Genomic DNA, 21,768 nt, shown 5'->3' with positions numbered 1-21,768 from the left:
TCAATGGCTCCAAGGGCCATGAGTTAGCATGGATGGACTACAAACAAATTTTGCATTATGTTAAAAAACATTAAAAATGAGTTGTAACTTTGTACAGTTAGATCAAACATACAGTTGTAATCTTATATGAATCACACTATGTCAGATTATGAGCTAATTTTAGAACTAGTTTGAAATCTCACATGTCATGTCAGAGCATTTTAAAAAGTGGATTTTATTTCTGAATTCCACCACTTTACAAGTCTTATTGACAAGTGATTACAGTTCTGTTGGGTGCAACTTATTATGTGTTACTCATGCATTAACGTTCAGATAATCATTTTTTTTTGGCCCAATTTATTTAAATTATTTCTGACTAACACTCCGCAGGCAAAAATTAGACAAAATAGTCAAACACAAACTCTTTGAATAAAAATAAACTACAAACAATTGAAATAAACTGTATCAAACAATATTGTGAAATTGTGAATGACATGGAAGTCTAACATTTGTTCACCGGTTGTGCTACATGCATTAATTAGTGTACTAATTAGTGTACCAACACTAGTTATGACATTATTATTGACCTCACTCATTATACAAATTACAAATACCAAAAACTTCTTACATTATACCACATCATCAATTGATATACTAGTTAGTATATTAATTGTTGCATATATCATTATTCTTTGTTCACTATCTTGACCGCAAGCTCATTGCTGGTTATGAGTGAAGTAATAATTTGATTTTTTTTTTTTTACTAATATTAATAAAATTTTTAATAAGAGTGATGGGTTAACCAATATTTGTAATTGTGTCAATAAAAATTATTAATAACAGAGTTAGTAGTATCCTTCATACTTTACTTTTTTGGATAACAAAGAATAAGATTAAAAAAAAATCAAATGACTCGTTTGCTTGATGGGCCTTGCCTAGCCAATTTGTATGTGCCCACAAATTGTGATGTTCGTTTCTGTATAACAAGCTTGAAAGCCCAAATGATGTAACTCCTCGAGGTTATTATAGGGAATGTGATTTAGGTTGTGTTTTGTTTTGAATATTGAATTTGTGGAGAGAAAAATGAAATGAAACAGAAAAGATAGGACAAATAAGCTTCTTTTTTTATTTTGTTAAATATATGTTTACTGTTTATTTCTTTTGCCTCCATATCCAACCGTAACTTAGAAACGGCAAAAGCTATTAACAAGACGACTAAATAAATAAGAAGAAATCAAACAGAGATCAAATATCAAATGCCAATAGAAAGATTTGAAACCAATATCTCTCTTAAGGCTCTAATTGGCGCAAAAACTTAAATTCTTGGTAAATAGGCTTAACAATGTATATCAAACTATCCAATAGTTAGAAACAACAATTTGATTCAATTTGAAGCAGTACAAGCACAAGAGAAATGCAAATAAAAATAGTAAAAATAGTATTTTTAGTGGGATAATTGCAAAATAATTACAACATACATAAAAATCTTCAAGGTACACACAAAAGTTTCACCCCACATGGTATATATAGATTTGCACCCTCATGAGATCATTTTACCACTGTCCAATTGATTTGAGATTTTCCCATAATATGGAGGGTGATTGAAGGCATGATAGGGCATGATATAATAAAACCTAGAACTTTTGGTGGTGCAAAGGGCCAAATGTACTAGGTTGCTAAATTTACTGATTTCCTAATTTCAACAGGAAGTAACATGCATACAAATGATTCCAAGCTAGGTCATTTCTATAACAATTTAATTGTCTCTTCTTTTAAACATCATTATATTCCATCAAATTAGTATGTAATGATGGATGCATAAACTTTACACAAAAAATTAAAAACAAAGACAAACAAAAAAGTGTATATTTACATACTTCATTCTTCTCTGGGAATCCACCTGCTCCACCATAAGCTCTTCCTTCGCTGGTTAAGCTCATCCATACTCTCATTCAGTGTTCTTAAAATCTTCCTCTGGAGCCGAAGAGCCGATGCAAGAGCATTCCTTTGTGCACTTGCCTTCTTCTTAGGTTCTATCTCCTGCATATCACAAAATGAAATCAAAACAAGAAAAAAAGTCCCATCAACACTTGTTTGCAAATAACATAAATTCAGAGTATAGTTTGATACAGACTCTGAGCTCTTGAAGCTGAGCTTCAGTGAAGCCACCGTCTTGCTTTGTTCCTGATTTCGCCATTAACCCAATAACCCACTTGGCAGCTTCCCCATAATCCTGTTGTGTGGTTCGGAAAAGTTGAAGCCGTAATTTCTGCATGAAGGATAAAGCCAAAAGGCCTTCTCTATCGAAGTATGGATGTGCTAAAGCAGCTTTTGCGCTAGTTCTTTTGCGTGCTTTGTACCGAACCATTGATGTTAGAAGTTCCCATCCTATCCCTTCGTCTAAATCTAACAATTCAAATCCCCTTCGGAGTTCATTGTTGGCACGAGGTTCTACAGTTTTCCTCCAAGCAACCAAATCATAGTCACATCTTTTTAGTTGACGGTTGAATTGTATGAGACTACTGTCGGTGCGTAATGCTGGGAATGCCTGTATAAAGAACATTGATAGAATGTTTGAGTAGTTCTACTAACAGCATAAAAACCCCAATAATATATAGATAGCATTAATATTTAACACCCAATATTTGTTGTTAATAGACATGATTGTTCTGATTCTAAAAAACTAATTGCAATTAGAAAGTTCCAACATATTGTGAATCTAGGCTTTCCAAATTTCAATGGGACTGAAAAACATTTAACTTGTCATTTTGATTGGAGCCACTTCTAAACCTCTTACAGTAAAGTAGTTCATAATTTTTTAAGAGTTTCCCATGTTCTCAAGGAATAAGGTTTCCAAATTTTTTGGGCTTTGTTTCACTTGGGACCTGGTAAGTTGAGATTTGAAAATCAGACTGAATTTAGACCATATGTATATGGTTCAGAATGAACTTAAACTTCCAAAAATTGATCCCAATTGTAAAGTGTGAAACTATAAACTTAAAAGTTGAAATTCATAACTTTGTGTGCCTTTTGTAAGTATTTTACATTCGTGTTGTTGCATTTGTGTAAAATATTTTTTTGACTTTTTGTACATCCAAACACACAGAAAAATACCAAAAATGTTTTTGGCAAGAATATTGTTAAAATTGATGTATTATTGATTGTTGTATGTTGTGTTTACAATGAGTCCTATATATAGAAGATTAAAGGAGGTAGGTATGTAGTAGGTGGAGTAGTAGATGGAGTAGGTGAAGTGGGAGGAGTAGGTGTAGTGGTAGGTTTTGGTACATTTTAACAGTCCCCCGCAAACTCAAGGGGGATAGGAACTAACCAACTTGAGTTTGGAGAGAGTAACAAAACAAGAAAATAGACGAATACATAAAATAAAAGAGGATAGGAGACACTGTATGGTCGTGTCAGACCGTTGTAGAAGACTGTATGGTTATGGCAGACCGATGTAGACGACAGTTTATGGGGTCATGTCGGACTGTTGTAGCAGACAATGCTGTGACAGTTGTTGTGACAGTTTACGGAGTCTTGCTGGACCCTTGTAGAAACTAACCGGAATCAATGTCGGGACAGTTTACTGAGTCTTGTCGGACCTATGAAGGAGCTAACCGGAATCAATGTCGGGACAGTTTACAGAGTCTTGTCGGACCCATAAAAAGTCGCACCCTCAAAAGGTGTGCCCAATCTTTCAAAAGGCGTGCCATCAAAAGGCGTGCCCAATCCATAAAAAGGCGTGCCATCAAAGGCGAGCCCAAGTCATAAAAAGATGTGCCGGACATGATGGCGAGGCGCGTCACCACATTGGCTTGCGCGTCCGTTTTGTCGTCTGGCGCCGAGCGGCGCATGATGCGCGTGTCTGCCTTGGCTATTTAACCAAGGTTGGGGCAGAGGCTGTGCAAACCAGTCTGAAACTGCCGAACATTTGCATTCTGAAATACTCTGTAAACACTTTGTAACCAATCCTTCTCTGAAAGTACCAGTCGGAAATCGCTGCTTCGCTGAAACACTCAGCAACCCAAAAACATGGCCTCTTCTTCCCGTTCAGCTACCCAGAACATGGCCTCTTCTTCCCGTGGTCTGCTCACTCTCTTTCCCGACCTCAACGAGTCCACAAGAGAGATAACCGGTGCGGTTGCCCGTGAACCTCAACCAAGTGCCCCTGAGTTTGCTCCGCTGACCTTTCCTATGCGGTCTGTGGAGCAAAGAATGGCAGCACAAACAGATATTGAGGCCAATCAGTATACATTGAAGTCATGCATGGAGACCATGACTGCGGTCACAAACCTGTCGCACCGGCTTCAGAGTAGGACAAATGAGGTGCAGCAGTTAAACGCCCAACTAGCTTTGCTCCAGCGCATGTATACGGATGCGTGAGCAGAGATATGTGTGCTAAAAGCGGAAAACAAGGAGCTGAAACGGAAGGCCACCGTGATGTTCCGATTTGGAGATCCGCCATATGCTGCAGTGGAGGAGCAGCGGGGAGTGAACGTGCTCGGTGGCGTGGGAAACACGGAGGCAACACCGTCAAGGGCCGTCCAGGACATAGGCAAGAAAAAGAGACCGGCGGCAGAGTAGAGAAGAAAAATCCCACTGTGGTTGTTTTGTTGTTTGTTTGTTGTTTTTTTTTTTTTTTTTTTTTTGTGTGTAAAAATGTGATCGGAGTTTATCCCTGAGAGGAATAAAATATGGTTTGGTGTGCAAAGCTATATGGTATGAATGTAATTTGAAAACGATTAAAAATAATGTGAAAGAAAAATAAATAAAGAAATAATAAAAATATATTTGAAATCAAAATGAAAGATGGGGGAAATAAGGAAAGTGATTTGGAGAAAATAAATAAAAATAATGGATTTTGAAATCAAACAGAGGAGAGAGAGGGGACAAGCCCATGTGAGGGAAAGAGAGTGTTGTGTTTGGGTAATATAGTATAATAAAAAAGAGAGATATATATATAGATATAAAATAAAGAAAGTTGGGTAGTGGAGACATAATGATGATGATCAAAATAGGATGAGGGGGTTAAAATAAAATAAAATAAAATGATGATGGGTGTGCAAATTTTCGGTTGCTTTGCAAAAGATGGATTAAAATAAATATGAAAAAAAGAAAAGAAAGTGGAGTGGGGAACAGGAGTGCATTGATTATTTGATATAATAATAATAGTAATAAAAAAATAAAAAGTTAGACCACTTGGAGAATATAATATCTTCTTCGCAGACCACTTGGAGAATATAATATCGTCTTCGCACCCATTAGTGATATGAGCCATTGGCTTGGCCCCCTCTTCGCCATTGAGTTTCGAGAAATCCATCACTGGGATTGCCATAGAAATGAGCAACTGGGAGAGGAGCTGCTACTGTTTACTTCATGGTCTTAAAGATTTACTTCATGGTCATAAAGAGAGAGAGATCGAGAGTGGTCTCAGCGCAGAGGTGGTCCCATGGCTGTTGCTGCGGCGATGTGGTGACTGGAACAGAAGAAGCACGGGCGTTGCTGCTGTGAGGTGGTGCTTCCCGTGGCTGCTGCTACTGTGGCGTGGTGATGGCAGCGGTGGTGTCTGTGGCAGTGTGCATGTGTCTACTGTGTGGTGTGTGTAGAGGTCCGGCGGGCGGCCAAGGCGAGGCTGCCGCCCGCCGTTGAAGCAGAATGACTAAGTTGTTAACCTTGCTCTAATACCATGTTAAAATTGATGTATTATTGATTGTTGTATGTTGTGTTTACAATGAGTCCTATATATAGAAGATTAAAGGAGGTAGGTATGTAGTAGGTGGAGTAGGTGAAGTGGGAGGAGTAGGTGTAGTGGTAGGTTTTGGTACATTTTAACAAATATTTTACATTGAAACAAACGGGGCCTAAGAATAAAACTGCACTCTGGTTGCACAATAGGTGCCTTCTTTTTATTGTAGTAAGTACATACATCTATACAGACACACATCTGCATGTGTGTGGTGCATGCATAGACTAGTTTACGTATAAATAACAAATTTGAAATTTATTTGATTCTCAAATTTAAAGTAAATTTAAACACTAAAGATTCACATAATATATGGGCTTGCATAATAGTTATAAGGTTAAATGAGGCAAATCGAATACAGCAATGCTCAAACGATTGTAGCACTACCTGTCAAAATCAGTAGAATTTTGGTCTAATCATGATTAACATGGCTGGATTTGACTCTTGTTGAAGTGCTCTGAAGGGACTCCTTAAACTCAAGCAAACAAGAGTGGCGGTCATAGTTAAACAAGTAACTTACCATTTGTAGGAAAATGAGACCGCTACTGTAGATATCAAATCTATCTGGTAGATTCAGCTGTTCAAGAATTATATAATCATAACCACAGGAAAAAAGTTTATTTGACTAAAAGATAAACCAATCGGAAATTAAGCTGGGCATGTTCACAATGGAAAGGGACCTGCCACAAAACTGGGGAAAGTGCTGTTGCGACTGGAACCGAAGGTGCAGATGGAGTTTGCGTGCTCATAATGTATTGCTCAGGTGCAGTATATCTGAAGCGGGGAAGGAAGAAAAAGCCATGAAGACAATGTCAAAAGAAAGTAGCATGAGATTAAATTCTAGTGGAACTGAATAAAATTTAGCTATGATGGCCTAATTCTGAATAGACTTGATTATGTCATGCAAGACAAACTTGTACATCCTTGCAACCATGAAGGCTCAAATGTTTCTTCAAATGGTCTAGTTTTCATTAAAAACAATAAAAAAATTAATGTCTCAAGATAGCACCAACATGACTTTCCCTTGGACACACACAAAACGTAATTTAGCTTTAGGGTTTTTCAAATTCCTAAGTAACCCCTAAAATATCCTGTTTAACTACACTAGGGGCAGCAGCCCAACTATTTTTGGGCCTGAGGCAAAATCTCAAAGGAGGCCTTTTGACATTTAAATATTTGAAGATGGGGTATTGTTGATGATCTCTATTGTGTTTTATGTGACAGATGAGAGGAGCGACTATCATCTATTTTTCAAATGTATGTTTTCCCAGCAAATTTGGAAGCAAAAGTTGGTTAAGAATCAGATTATGAGGCACCCCTTGAAGATGGATGAAGAGTCTAGGAATGGACAATCTTTTTCTCATTCAATTTACAAGCTATCATTTGCTGCCTCTATATATAATGTTTAGATTGAAAGGACCTCCAGAACTTTCTATCACATTTATTCAGAGCCTGATGCTGTTGTGGGTAAAATTGTTACTGGTATTAAGGGTAGGGTAGGTTGTGTATAAAACATTGCTTAATTTTTCTAATAGTAATTTTTTATTTAAATTTATTTTTCTTACTTTTCAAGATGCAAAATTACTAATTAAGTTTTTACAATGAAGTTTTTTTAACATATTTTTAATCCATTTACTAATTAAGTTTTCATTATAAACTTTAAAGAGAAGAAATGTTGATCTTATTAGAAGATATTAGGCTTCTAGCACACCTGACTATTTTGGGGCCCAAATCATTAAAAAAAAAAAAAAAAAAAAAAAAAAGGAGAGATTTTATCTAGAACATTCTAGCATATGTGCCTTTTATTTATTTGATCCAGTGTGTGCGTACACGCGCACACACAATAAAAAATAAAAGCACGAGTGTAGACACCCCATTTTTGACCGTCCTCAAGACTTGGACGTCACCGCTCGAACATTCGGTGATTACTCATGTTTGTGTTTCGTTTTGAGTTCCCAGAGGTCTCGGTTACGCACCTTGCCTCAGGATCTCTCAACTCGACTGTTCTGTGTTTGGTTTTGCACCAAACACTTGTGTTTTTGTTTATGAGGGTAGAAAGTAGCTTGTTAGCTACCCTGACACCCACCGGCCTTGGTTTGAGGCCACCGGCCATGTTTTGAGGCTACCGGCCATTGGTGAATTATACCATTGGCCGGTCGGCACTCAGTATGGCCGGCCGGCCATCTGTTTGGCCGGTGACCTCCTTTTCTGGCCGGTAGCCCCTTTTTACCTTTTTCAGGCATGGTGCATGCCAGCTGTGCCAGCTGGAATGCACCAAACCTGCCCCGAGGAATACATGTGGCTGTTTTGCCCTTTTTGCACCCTTTTGGTCAAAGCTTCTTGAGGAAGCTTGACCCTTTGTCAAAGCTTCCTCAAGAAGCTTGCCAACTGTCCTAGCTTCCTCAGGAAGCCTTGCCCCCTTTGCCCCCTTTGACCCCTTTTTTGTTTAGCTTCTTTGAGAAGCTTCAAACCTTTGTTTTGTCTATATATAGAGCCCCCCTCCTCCATTGTTGGGGGTTCAATGAAAAAAACCAGAGCTTATACATATATTCTGATGTACATCACTCTCTCTCTATATATGTCCCTCTCTCTCCTCTTTTGTGTGTGTTTTGTGGCCTAAAAGTGTGTTTTGACCTTAGTTTTGCACTAAGACACACACCATTACACCACACTTCGACCTTGAGAGGCTTTGAGGGTTTGTTCTTGAGTTTTTGGACTGGTTTTGATCATAGTAAGGTGGCTGATCTTGCTGTTCCTCAAGGGTTCTTCAAGGGTAACATTCTTACTTTAGATTCCCCAATCTTGCACTAGATTTTTGCCTACCTTGCTTGCTGTTTTAGACTTTGCATATAACATAGAAAAGTCTTGTTTTTATCTGCCCTAAATAGTTTCTTAAGGGTGGTTTAAGCTTTGGGGTTGTTTGACCCCTCTTAAGGCTTGTTTGGCCCTTGTTTTGTGCCATTTCGGTTGAGCTCCGGGACCGTTGTGTTTGGGCCTCCTCACCACTGAAATCTTGAGGGATTTCAGTGATGAGGATGGTACCTTGAGGTCCTAAGAAGGAGAGGGCCACCCCCTCTCCTTGTTGTCCTTGAAAAGGGCCATTTTTGCCTCTTTAGTGAGCATCATGTTTAGGTTCATGTTGGCAATGCCTTGACTGATATTTATGCTTATTATGTCATGATATAGCTCTGTTTTTAATTGGTTTTGGTACACCATGCTTGCTTAGCATACATGCCTTGTAATGCCATGATTTGCCTCAATACATGCGTAGCATTTAGACTACCATGCTCATGTGTTTTGGCTAAGTTTTGTGAAGCTTACATGCATATTTTGATGCGTTAAGGGACTGTTTTAGGTCATTTGAGTCATTCATGTCTTGCTTTGTATAGCTACCATACAATCCCTCTTAAATGCCTTAAGCTTTGGCCTCTCTAGCATGCCATCCTTGCTTTGTTTCAGTGGTTTGGAATCACTTGGTATGTTATTTCAGACCTCATGATGTGCTTATATGCTTGCATTTTCCATCCCTTTCATGCTTTGAAAAGTTGATGGCTTATGCTCCATGTTTAGGCCCTTGTTGATGCATATTTTGTGTGTGTGTTTTCATGCCTTTGTTGCATCATTCTGGCCACTAATTTTGGCATGCTTGAGAGCTGCCCATATTAGTTTAAGTCCATCCTTTATATGTCGTCACATGTTTACCTTGCGTGCTTGAATGACCATGTTGCATCTTGTATGCATGACTAGGTTGCATTGCATTTGGAATACTTGTTACCTCAACATGCTCATGTTGCATTAGTCTTGCTTGCATGTTTGCATCCCATCCCTCTTGATCAAACATGATGGAGGTTGGGGCCCCTTTGTATGTTTTGTGTGCATTTCATTTTACATTGAAATTGCATACTTGGCCTTTTGGGCCACCATGCATCGAAATGCGCAATTGATGGCCCGAGGGCCACGCTCCCTTGAGTCCATAACATGATTGGGAGAGTGGCCATGCACACATTTGCTTGAAATGCGTTGACATGCTATGTTTTGCCCTCTGCTGCTGTCAAAAACAGATTCTGCAGGAAGATTTGGCCGACCGGCCATCTGCAGTGCCGACCGGCCATCCATAAGTGGCCGATGGATTAATTTATGGTCGATGACCATTTCCCATGGCCGGTGACTATTCCTCACGGCCGGTGGTGCTCCACAGCACTCAAAGAAGCAACCCTGGGACTTGTACAATCTTCAGAGAAGCAGAAGAGTCAAAACAGAGGCAGCTTGTGCATGGCAGTGACTTTCGAGCGGAATCGAGCACGCATCGCATTGGACCCTCTCCCCGAGGCTGTTTATTGCTTAAATTAGATTAATTAATTTGCTTAATTAATTAGGTGGTCTGTAATATTTAATTAGCTTGTTAGTTAGTTAAATTGTATTATTCTTTCGGTCCCTCCGAATGAGGGCTAACTTGTAACAAGTGTGTGTGCGTGTGTGCATGTCTTCCAACCCCCACTTCTTTCTCCCTTTTACTTATCTGCTTTTGATGGTTAGTATTAGGGCATATTTAAATTAGCATACCTTATGCTATGCATGCGTGCATCCATACATTTGTCCTACATGCACCGGGCTCGGTACATCATACTAACTACACTTGTATTTCAATTCCAAGTTGAATACCTGTTAGTTGCAGCATTTCACATGCCATCATTAGGATAGCCGAGCCTATTGTAGTTGCATCTTGCATGTGTTGCATTAGCCATCTCAACATGAACTAGGATCATGCACATGATTACTAACTAGCTTCTGTTCTGGCTTGAAGTACTCGGTAAGCATTTATGCTTTAGCATACCGCATGCGTGTGCGTGTTGCCATAATAGCATGATTACCATCAGGCTAGCTGCTTATGTGATATAACTGCTTGAATGCCTGTGGATGGAGGTTGAATTAACTAAATTGGGATAACGCATTAAAACTGTGAGTTTTAAGCCCACTAGATAGTGGCAAAATCATCTTTTCTAAAGCCCACTTGAGGGTGGCGAAATCTACATCTTTAGCCTACTTGCGAGTAGCAAACCATTTTCAAAACAAGCATGAAATGTTTTGTTCCAATTTAGGCGATTTGGTCTATACTTGTTTGCTGTGCGCATAAGCTAATAACCGGAATAAAAACACATAACGTTTTCAAAAACGGATATTACGGTTAGTAGAGGCCAATCTTCGGATCGGGCGAGAGGGGGTGCTCATAGCTGACCTTCCCTAATCGTACCCAAGCTCCCGAGCTGAGGCAACTTTGGTGATGACAGACACATGGCCTTTGGCACCGAATCAGGGTTTCCTAAATTCCCCCATAAAAAATATTTAGGTGGCGACTCTGTATCTGGCAAAGCAGTCCATGTTTGACACTTCTTTTCTAAAAATTTGTTTTCTCAAAACGATTTGTCGGATTTGGACTCTTTGGTTTAGATTAAGAACCGCGACAATTTGAGAGTCCTGAACTGTAGCGAGCCCAAAACGAACAGAACGGGACTCGTCCTCCCGGGGCGTTCGGGAACGTCTACAACGAGGTTTCACTTTTTCTTTTTTCTTTTTCTTTTTTTTTTTTTGAAATTATGATTTGAGCATTTCAAGTCTCATGAAATTCATTTTTAGGCCCTGAGAAATAATAAAATTTTTGAGCTTTTACCATTATTAAGGACCATATATCATTAAGGGTCTTAAAAATTTGGGGGCCTTAGGCAGTCATCTAACCCACCTAATGGATGGGCAGTGAAACATGAATTTCAGGCATTGAAGTCCCAAATTTAATGAGTATACAGGTAACAAGATTGCACTTCTTCACATTCACTGGGACAGCATCTACATGGCATGACAGATTAAGCTTTTTTCTTTTTTCTTTTTTCCTTAAATGCCATATAATGACAATACTTTCATGCAGCAGTTCTAATTCAGTAAATGCTTTACAAATTAGATTGAAAATGAATTGGACTCATTCGCCTTACAATCTCTTTCCAGACTACTCGACTCTTCCACCATTCTAACCCTACTCCAAGCAATTTGGTGAACAGAACACATGAAACTACAAGAGGGAAAATCAGAAGTGAACATTGGCCTGGTATCTGGATGTTCATCAGAATATGAAGTACCCAATTCTGATATATTGCAGGATTTGAAATGAGTTAGTGTTTTTCAGTAACCATAACAGTGGTCCATTTTCTTAAACATTTGTTCAATTTCAATTTACTTTATTTTAATAAAATTATTTATCAGTTCAGAAGTTGAAGACCTAAAAGATGTGACATACAGTGAAATACCTAAAAAATGTGAAGTACAGTGAAATAGATTGTGAACAACCATTAAATTGATATAAGAATCTTTGCATCATATCAACTAGCTAATTCCATCATGGCATGGAAAAAATATAAAATAAAAAAAAATACCTTGGGTCTAAAAGAAATTCCTTTGGGATATAGTTGATGCCTACTCGCAAATCTGCTGCAGCACCGAGGTCAATAATCTTGAATGTGCGAGACCCTGCTTTAAGTTTACATGGAAACAGCTAAATATTTACTCCTAAAACAGCTGAACTCGGCTAAATTTATATACTGTACTTACCTTCAGAGAAAATAATATTTTGTGGCTTTATATCTCTGTGGACAATCCCTGTTGAGTGAAGACCATCCAATGCAAAGAGGAGTTGTCTCATAATTGTCTGAATGATTCTATTTTCCCTTTCCAACCCCTTTGGCAAGTTCTCATCTTCTCCAAGAATCATTGCTTCCACCTGACAATGTATGTGACAATAGTGAGATCGGCATTTCAAAGCTAAACTAAACCAATCTGTAGCTTACGAATTAAAATCATAAATAATAGATCTCTAGGCTAAAGGATGGGTGACTATAGGAACACATCTCAATTGCTCTCATAGTGGGTGAGAAAACCTAGAAAGAACATTACACCTTTACAATACATTGGGACGGATGGAGGATTCTAACCTTAAAGGGGGAGAACGTACATAGAACAATATAAAATTTAGTGCTTGTGCAGTTAAGTTTTGACAATTTTTATTGCTGAAAATGTACATTTTGTTGTTGCCATCGAAACAGGTAATGTTAAAACAAGACAAATCAATCTATCATAAGAGAATAAATTGTCAATTTTCTTGTTTTCACAAACTCCTAGCACAACTTAAAAATTATTAACAACTTTTGAAAGTCAGGATGTCTAGGATGTCAATCTCATAGTTTTGGAACTGAAAGTTCAAATGCAAATTTAATTTATTTTCTAGCTTTGCAATTATCTGCAATTTTCAATACCTATAACTGTCCCTAGGATCTAAATCATAACTAAGAACAAACAATTCCATCACATCCTCCTTGTTTAAGTCTTGTAATTAAGTGTCACATATCAACCCGAAAATGATGCTCAATGGTAATGTGATTTCTTTGATGAAGAGCATGGCCTCCATCTAATGTAAGATCATAATAATAATAATAATAGATAACTGAAATAGAGAAATAAGAAGAAGACGAATAACTAAAAATAGAAGAAATTTTGAATAGAGATGGAGAAGAGGAAAAGAATAAAAATAAGGGCAACTTTCATTTTACCCAAATTACCCCCTCTCATTTAGAAATAACCACATAGCCCTCTTGTGATTTGTGGACTAAAGTTAGGCCATGAAAAAGATTAAAATACTCATGTATAAAAATAACCTAAGTGTGTGAATTACAGATATTTTCGTAATTTGTTTAGAAGGCAAAATGTAATTTAACCCCTTGTGCTTTATTCCATGTGCAATTTACCCCCTTGAAATTTGAAAATGAGCATATAACCCTTTTATGGCTGGCACATGTTTCACACTTGCTGTTAAGTTGGACAGAATGTTTAACAGTGCACTTCAGTCAACAAACCACAAGGGCCTATGGGTTTATTTCCAAATGAGATGGAGGTAAAGTGAAATTTGCCCTTAAAGTAAACTGAAAATGGAGATTGTATTGAAGAGAGAATAGAAACAACAAAAAAGACAAGGAAAAACAACGACAAAAGAAGAGCAAGAGGCTAAGAGGGAAACATAATTGGAGCTAAAAAGTGAAGACTGAAACTTGAAAATGCAGGATGAGTTAAAGAAATCATGGGGGAACTGGTATTAAATTTCTCAAAAAATCTTGGAGGGGCGAGCCTATATAATTTATAAATATTCATAACTAATACAACTATATTTAAGGAGTTTTTCAAATTTGGGGTTGTGGTCCCCACCCCTCTCTCTCTCTCTCTCTCTCCCCGTCCATCCCTGACAATACACACAAACTTCATCATCTGAGTTAGCCCACAAGTTGAACTAGCATCCTTACTAATTCCAAGCATCTCACGGCAATCTTCTAAAGTAACTGGGACTGGTAAAACTAAAATTTTGATGAGAAATTTATAATCCACACTTGCATAGAACTCACATGGTACCATTCCCATTAGGCGTTTAGCACATACACAAAATCGCCATTACTATTCCACTCTAAACACGACATAGTCTTGGAGTCCAACAATCAGATAAGGATTTTTATTCAAGACATCAGACGTACAGAGCACTTTACGATGATCAATGAAGAGGTGCATTGTTTGAAAGTTCAAACACAAGTGACTAATATTAGTTAACAGACTTGAAATGGAAACCACCTTTTCCTTTTATTGAAGCTCATTTTAAATATTAAATCAGCCCATGCCCAAATTAAATCTTAGTGTATTACAAGTTGTTTAATAATTATAAGGAGGGCTATAGTTTGTCAGTAAGTAATCGAGCACTATAATATACATTAATGTGCCATTATTGTTGTAGTTGTAAACCAAAAAAAATTTCCATTTGTTTCTAATTTAACTACACGATAATTATTCCACTATCCATGCAAGTGGAGCTAAGATCAACTCTTTGAGTTATTCCTTTATCCACTTTTAACTTTTGAGTTGTCGCATATCCTTCCAAGTGGATTTCCGTACAGCATATATCAGCTGATTTACCACAATTTATCACATATTGAGGCTACGCTTTGCATTCTAATGTGTGTTCATCTTGAAAATTGTCTGTCCTAGGATCAATCCAACTTTACATTTTTATTTCACAAACTATTGGTACAGGAATATATATTCCCTTGATTGTCCAATTCTCTGTTTCTCAATCAAGAGGAGCCAATGTCCCCTTTTATTGAACATCACCAAACAAAAAGACCACTTTTCTTTCCATGGGAGTACCTAATCAATTTGATTTTTATAAGCTCATTATGTAGAACTCCCAAAGAACATATCGAACAAGTCACCTAGCGGAAATTCTAGTGCAAATATCCTCCATATCCCCTCTATATTTTTTTAATGCTTCATCTGATATAACAAAGCTCCTCCTTTAAGACCACATATAGTCATCAGTGTTCACTGATAGTTCAGCTTAAAGCAAGTATTTATAATAGGTTCTCCTATGTTATTACTAAAATTGGGTTGTTTTTTAAGCACCCATTTACATTGGAGCTTAATCTTGCATATGTAGGCAAGTTCTGTACCCTTCCATTGAGCCAGAAGATCATCCCCCCAAAAAATAGTTGAGCAAGAAGTTAGGTTAGGGCTTGAAGTCAACCATAGTTGTAACCCAAATTATCACTTGGGAACATGTGTCCCATCCAGTTATTGCCTTAGTTGTAGTACATTCACACACCCATTTGTCCCATCCAGTTCAATTGGTTATCACAGCAGTGCTACACACTAGTATAAATAACCAAGCTACCTAACAGCAATGTTATCATGACAGAAACAATTTTCACTATTATGTGAATGAGATTAAATTTTTGTAAAGACGAGCAATGTTCCAAACCTACAAAAACAGGAACAACAGAGTTTATTTTCAACAAAGACATCAAATAATTCTGAAGTAGAGATGACTAGTATCTGAGAGTTCTGCCATTCCAAAAGGCAATAAGAGAAAAGCACTAACATTGTAGGGGAAATCTTTACTCAGCATTAAATCTGAAAGTGTGGCTTCCCCTTCAAACCGCCATATAAGCCAATACTCTTCACCTCCTTTCTTTGAAGAAGTCTGAAATGAAATGTGAACTAATTTTTATCAAAAAGCTCAAAATGGAGAACAATACCAGTCAAGGCTAATCCAAAATTTATTGAGATTAAGATACCCCTAATTCATATTGTAGTAGTACTAGACATAATAGGGCAACACCTCAAGAAAGCCGTACGCAAAATCAGCGCAGCTATTTGCACAAGCCCTTCGCGCTCGCTCATTCATCCAGATCTCAACAGCACCGTATTCAGTAGCCTTTTTCAAGACTAAATCACCAGCTTTCTAGCAACCACCAAGAAGAATATATTATAATACCTGTCAATTTCAAATTTGACACTACGTTTGGGAACCTATGAGAGAAAAGAAAAGAAACGATTACATAAGTTAAAAGATAAAAGAAAAGAAGAGAAAAGATTGTGTTTTCTCTCCTTGTTTGGATAAATAGGAGAGAATAGAGAAGAAAAAATAATTGATTTTTCTCCTATCCTAGTTGGTTAAACTACATAAAAGAAAATAAAAGAAATTGTTTCATCTTATATTACCAAAATAACCTTTTATAGGCACCAATTTTTTTTTTTATTTCTTCCATATCTAAGGGGGCAGTTTTGGTATTATAAAAAAATAGAAATTAGTTGGTTAAATTTCTCTCCCAGTCTTTCCACTTTTAGAGAGATTCAATATGTGGGTTATAAGAGAAATGGGAGATCTCTCCATTTCTTCTCATTTCTCTCCTCTATGCTTATCCAAACAACGATAGAAACGAAGAGCAATCCATTTTTTTCTTTTCTTTCCAAATCACTCAATCCAAACGAGCTGTTAGTTTTGTAGGGGGAATAAGCTCCTTTTTCTTTGACAGTTTTCATATTAAGAATGGACTTTATTTTTTTAAGGGTAAATTACAATAAACCCCTTTAAACAATAACCCAATTGCATTTTTTCCCCTAAACTTCAAAACTCACCAATTAACCACCTCAAAGTATTATATTGTTACAGTTAACCCCCTCAAAGTATTATATTGTTACAGTTAACCCCTTATGTTAGGATTATGCTAGGAATTTACACAAAATCAAATAATATGTAAAGCACATGACACATTTATTGAATTTTTAGGCTAATAATGCTCTTATATGGGGATCCCATTTGCACTTTACCACTAAAATAAGGGAGACAAAGTGCAAATGGGATCACTAGATAAGAGTATTATTATCCTAAATAAATCAATAGCTAGTATTATTGTCCTAAAAAATCAATAAGTGTGTCATGTGCTTAACATATGACCTGATTCCATTTAAATCCCAAGATATAATCCTATTAGAAATGTCAAGTGTAACAAGATAATAGTTTAAGGTGGTTAACTATTGCATTCTGAAGTCCAGGGAGACAAAGTGCAAATACATCATAGTTTAAGGGAATTTATTGTAATTTACCCTTTTCTTAATCATACAAATCAAAATTGAAACAACTAGCTGGTAACAAAAGCTTGTATGACTGTTAAATCCAAGACCACATGAAACTTATTCCTTTTACAAACAACAAGGTTGATTCATACAAGTGATAGATACTAACCAAACAAGTGAATGCTACAATTTCAAAGGGGAATTTCATCAAACACGTCATGTATACCTTTGAAGAGGGCTTCTTAGCGAGTGAAGCTCTATACACCACACCAAAAGCACCCTCACCCAACTTCTTTCCCAACACAAAATCATCCTATCACAACACAACAAACCCAGAAAAACAAAAACAAAAAAATCATTCATCAAAACAACAACAAATCAAAAAACTATCAGACCCCCAATTTTTTTTATTGTTTCTTCAACAATTTCTGATTAACTCACCTTCCTGTAAGTGGGTCTGAACAATCTCTCAACAAAAGCAAGAACAAACATGTCCCAAAATCCAGGAGCCACACCAGGGGTAGCCCAGAGATATGAAACAGCACCAAGAGCTAGAGCCAACCCAGGAACAGTAGGACTGATGGCATTAGATCTGGGTAGTGTGCTTCTGTATATTATATCACCACACTCCATGACAGTGCAAGGGAGTCCCACTCCAACACCCACAAAGAGGTCATGAGCAAAGTTGAAAAATTCTCCTCCAGAGGCATAAACAATTAGTGGTTTTGACTTTGAGATTGTGAATTTTCCATGTGGGTTTGGAACTGAAGTGGGTCTAAGCTTGATTTTCTTTCCCAGGAATGGATTTGGGGGTTTTGGGTTGAGAGTGTGGAGCTTCACTCCTCCCAGTCCTACTCCTCCTGCTGCAATAGTTGCCATGTCTGTTACAGACTCAGATTCTACACTTATATATCTATTTGTATGTGTATATACATGTATATAGAGACTGGTTCACTTGGATTTTCCTTCAATATCTACTCTCCTTCTCTTTCTTGATATATTGTTTATATTTTTTTTTTATATTTTTTGTGACAGTTATTTCAGGTATACTTGTGGATGCAAATGGCTTGACTTTGATTTGGCGAGAGATATAGGCCACATATCAGATGAGACGTGTGGACTCATCTCTTGGGTTGGGCTCTATATAAATAGTGAATGATGGGCCTTTTGAAGTCAGTGATCTCAGCCCAGTTATATGGACCAAGACCCTATGGGTGAATAGGACCGATCTGTAAATCCCCATGCTGTTATCCAATTAGGTACTTCTTGAATTAAAAAGCCCTAGATCCCTTGGGGTCAACCAAGCTCCTCAGTCGGATGGACCCTAGGATCTCAATATTTGGTCGAAGGTCCCTCGTCATAAGATTATATTAGTATAAAACGGATAAAGCTAAAAAAGTTACATAACTCCAGCCTTCTAATGTGTTGGAGACTAATTTTGAACAAAAATACCCTTCACTACACTATTGCACAGATCGGAATGTTTTCATTTTTCAATTATTTTGAAACTTAAAAACTCAGTAACTTTTCATGTGGATCATTATTTTTCGATAAAATTAATATTTTTGAAATTTTTTCATTACGATCGATGAAACTGGACTTGTGATAAATAGGAACTTTTGAAAATATTAAAAACAATCCGTTGAGTTCATTGTTTTTAAGGTAGTGAAACTTCGCAGTTTTGAAGAGAGTGAAATTTTTCAATTGATGGCTAAAGATTGTAAAATGGAAGGCCAAATGCAAAAATTAGATAACTACCTTCAAATTTAGAACTTGAAAGGTCAAATCGACAATCTCAAAATGATAAAATTAGAAATTTCTCTTTTCTAAAATAGTAAAATTTCACTGTTTGAAGATAGTTAAATTTCTGGACAAAGATTCTCTTTTTTCCATAGTTGTAAGAGAAGATGTTCATTACATCATCTAAGGATTGTGAAATAATCATAAGAATTTATCAATATTTTAAATTTAGAAAGAACCATTACAAACTTTTAGATAATGCAATAGAGATCCTCTATTACAATTTTAAAATGAAGAGGATCTGTTTGCACCATAAATAAAATTTATGTCGATCATAAATACGTTTAAACTTTTTATTACTTATTATTATTTTTTTTATTATTATTATGATTATGCAAGAAAATCTTGAAAGTTAAAAGAAGTTAAGTCAAGTTTTGAAAATTCAAGGAATAGAGGACAAGTGGCAATGTAATAAGATACAAGTTATATGGGTGGTTAGATGATAATTAATAGAAGTTTTTTCTTACATTTTTTTGTATAAATTGCCATTGATGACTCTATTGTAAAAGATCACCAACAAATCAATACATGACTTGATTTTCATTTCTTTTCTATCCTAAGGGTAGATCTAATCTCTATAAACGTAGTTTAAACTTAAATAGGAGTAGTCTTAATGTACTTTCTTGTATTTGATTGTTCATTCAATCATTTACATCATCATCTTTTTCTTCTTTCTCTATTTTCTCTTGTTTGTTTTGTCATTATTTTTACTTCAAGAAAATTCTTGAAACTTTCAAGGCATAGAACCTCAACACAATTGCTTGATCATTGTGTTGTTTGGTGAGATTTTGGTTAAGGTTCTGTCGATCTAAACCTAACAAAAATTTTATTAACAATTTTTGGCACACCTGGTGAGACATCGCCCTAACTTGGAGAAAAAAAATTATAAAATATAAAGAACTTATGCCGTCAAGTGGCATATTTACATCTTGTGCACCCATGAATGCAAACTACCAATAGAGTGGCAATGTTCTAATGAATATGAATTATTATTGGAATGTCTCATCTTCTATGTATAATGATTTTCAATATTATGACAATGATTCTATCGTCTATTGCCAACATAATGGTATGACAAATGATATGGAAAAAATAATTTGATGATGCGAGGATGAAATTCATTGGTGAAAGAGTGAAATTTTGGCTCTACAAGAAGAAATTAATTATTTTGATTGACAAAAATTTCAAATAATTTCATCACCGCCATATTATTTAATGCAAAAATATATAAATTACTTTGATGAAAAAATTCGTCAACTTAGGTTTCGTTTAGCAATATCACTTTTTAGCCTAAAAGTCAAAAAGTCACTAAAAAAAATCAAAAAGCCAATAACCTATACCAAAAAAAGTCAAAAATTTCATTTTCTCTGTACTTTTTTCATATCTTTTCTTAAAAAATCAAAAAGTCATCTCAAACATACTATTTTTTTATACATCATATTTTAGCCAAAAAAGCCAAAAAATTAGTAAAAAAATCATGTTCCCAAACAAGGCCTTAGTTGTCAATTTTATCAAGTTGATGGAGAAATTCAACATTGGAGTAAAAAATTAGAGAATCTTAAAAAACACAAATTTTATGTGATTCTAAGTGGCTTTTCCAAGCAAAACTTTCTCTCCACAAAAATCATGACAAAGGAAGAATTAAGTTTTGAAAATGGCATGCCTGAGGGGCAATTTTTCAAGCCATTAATTGAAAAAGAATATCAACTTCTTTTGCCAAAAGCTATTGAGCATTTTAATTCAATTATTGGATATGGTTTTAAATCAAATATGACAAAGAATGTTGAACAGCCACTACAAAATGATAGTTAACATTCAATTAGAGAACATGACTTTAAGTCAAACATGGCTAAAATTGATGAACAACCATAACAAAATTATGATAAAAATCCAACTGGATGGCATGATTTTAAGCCAAATATAGCTAAATTTGATGAAAAAACATCACAAAATGATGGTGAAAATCCAATTAGGAGATATGATTTTAAGCCAAACATGGCTAAAAATTATGAACAGCCCACATTTGATGAATTTGAATTTTTCAACATTATTAATTTTGTCAAAAAATGTAATTTTCTAAAGTCAATTGACATTATGATTTATGTCATCCAACAACTACAATGGCTTTGTGGTTCATATTAAAAATTAATTTTGATGAATTGGTTTGCAAAAAGAAATTTTGAATTTTATTTTTATTTTTTATATAACTATAATGGGGGAGTATTTCGATGTGGCCACAATAACAAAAATATATATGGCAATCGATTATAATTTTCACTGTTTCTATTATATATTTATGTTCATACAACTCTTCAAGAATTCGAATACTCATTCTTAAAGAGTGGAGGGGGCATTGTTTGCACCATAAATAAACTTTCTGTTAATTGTAAATAGGTTTGAACTTTCTATTACTTATTATTATTATTATTATTATTATTATTATGCAGAAAAATCTTAAAAGTTACGAGAAGTTAAGTCAAGTTTTGAAGATTCAAGGGATGGAGGACGTGGCAATGTAGGAAGATGGAAGTTATATGGGTGGTTAATAGAAGTTTTTTCTTACATTTTTTTTGTATAAATTGTCATTAATGGCTCTATTGTAAAGGATCACTAACAAATCAATACATGACTTGATTTTCATTTCTTTTCTATCCTAGTAGTAGATATAATCTATATAAGAGTAGTTTAAACTTAGATAGGAGTATTCTTAATGTACTTTACTTGTATTTGACTGTTTATTCAATCTTTACATCATCATTTTCTTCTTTTTTTCTCTCTTTTTTCTTGTTTGTTTTGTTATTATTTTTGTTAGG

The 21,768-nt window shown here is 35.9% G+C and overlaps 1 protein-coding gene across 1 annotated transcript; it reads right to left on the bottom strand.

Moving 5' to 3' along the window:
• Positions 1–1,704: 1,704 nt before the first annotated feature.
• Positions 1,705–18,224, bottom strand: STN7 (Serine/Threonine kinase domain protein). Its single transcript, XM_028227491.2, has 10 exons — positions 17,597–18,224; positions 17,382–17,468; positions 15,918–16,040; positions 15,678–15,779; positions 12,320–12,488; positions 12,145–12,238; positions 6,403–6,496; positions 6,243–6,299; positions 2,114–2,527; positions 1,705–2,019 (listed from the first exon to the last, which is right to left on the bottom strand). Exons 1-10 carry the CDS (start codon positions 18,032–18,034, stop codon positions 1,858–1,860), a joined length of 1,740 nt encoding a protein of 579 aa, XP_028083292.2. The 5' UTR covers positions 18,035–18,224; the 3' UTR covers positions 1,705–1,857.
• Between the last annotated feature and the right edge of the window lie 3,544 nt (positions 18,225–21,768).

Source organism: Camellia sinensis, chromosome 10 (assembly GCF_055761805.1).
Source record: "Camellia sinensis isolate YWXY chromosome 10, ASM5576180v1, whole genome shotgun sequence".
Taxonomy (NCBI): Eukaryota; Viridiplantae; Streptophyta; class Magnoliopsida; order Ericales; family Theaceae; genus Camellia; species Camellia sinensis.
Note: the sequence above shows the minus strand (reverse complement) of the source record. Positions and strands in the feature narration are given on the sequence as shown.

Coding starts and splice junctions, on each gene's coding strand:
- STN7 (XM_028227491.2), bottom strand. CDS start 18,034: ATGGCAACTATTGCAGCAGGAGGAGTAGGACTGGGAGGAGTGAAGCTC. Junction 16,041..17,381: donor CTAAGAAGCCCTCTTCAAAG/GTATACATGACG, acceptor GGTGGTTGCTAG/AAAGCTGGTGATTTAGTCTT. Junction 12,239..12,319: donor AAATATTATTTTCTCTGAAG/GTAAGTACAGTA, acceptor AACTTAAAGCAG/GGTCTCGCACATTCAAGATT.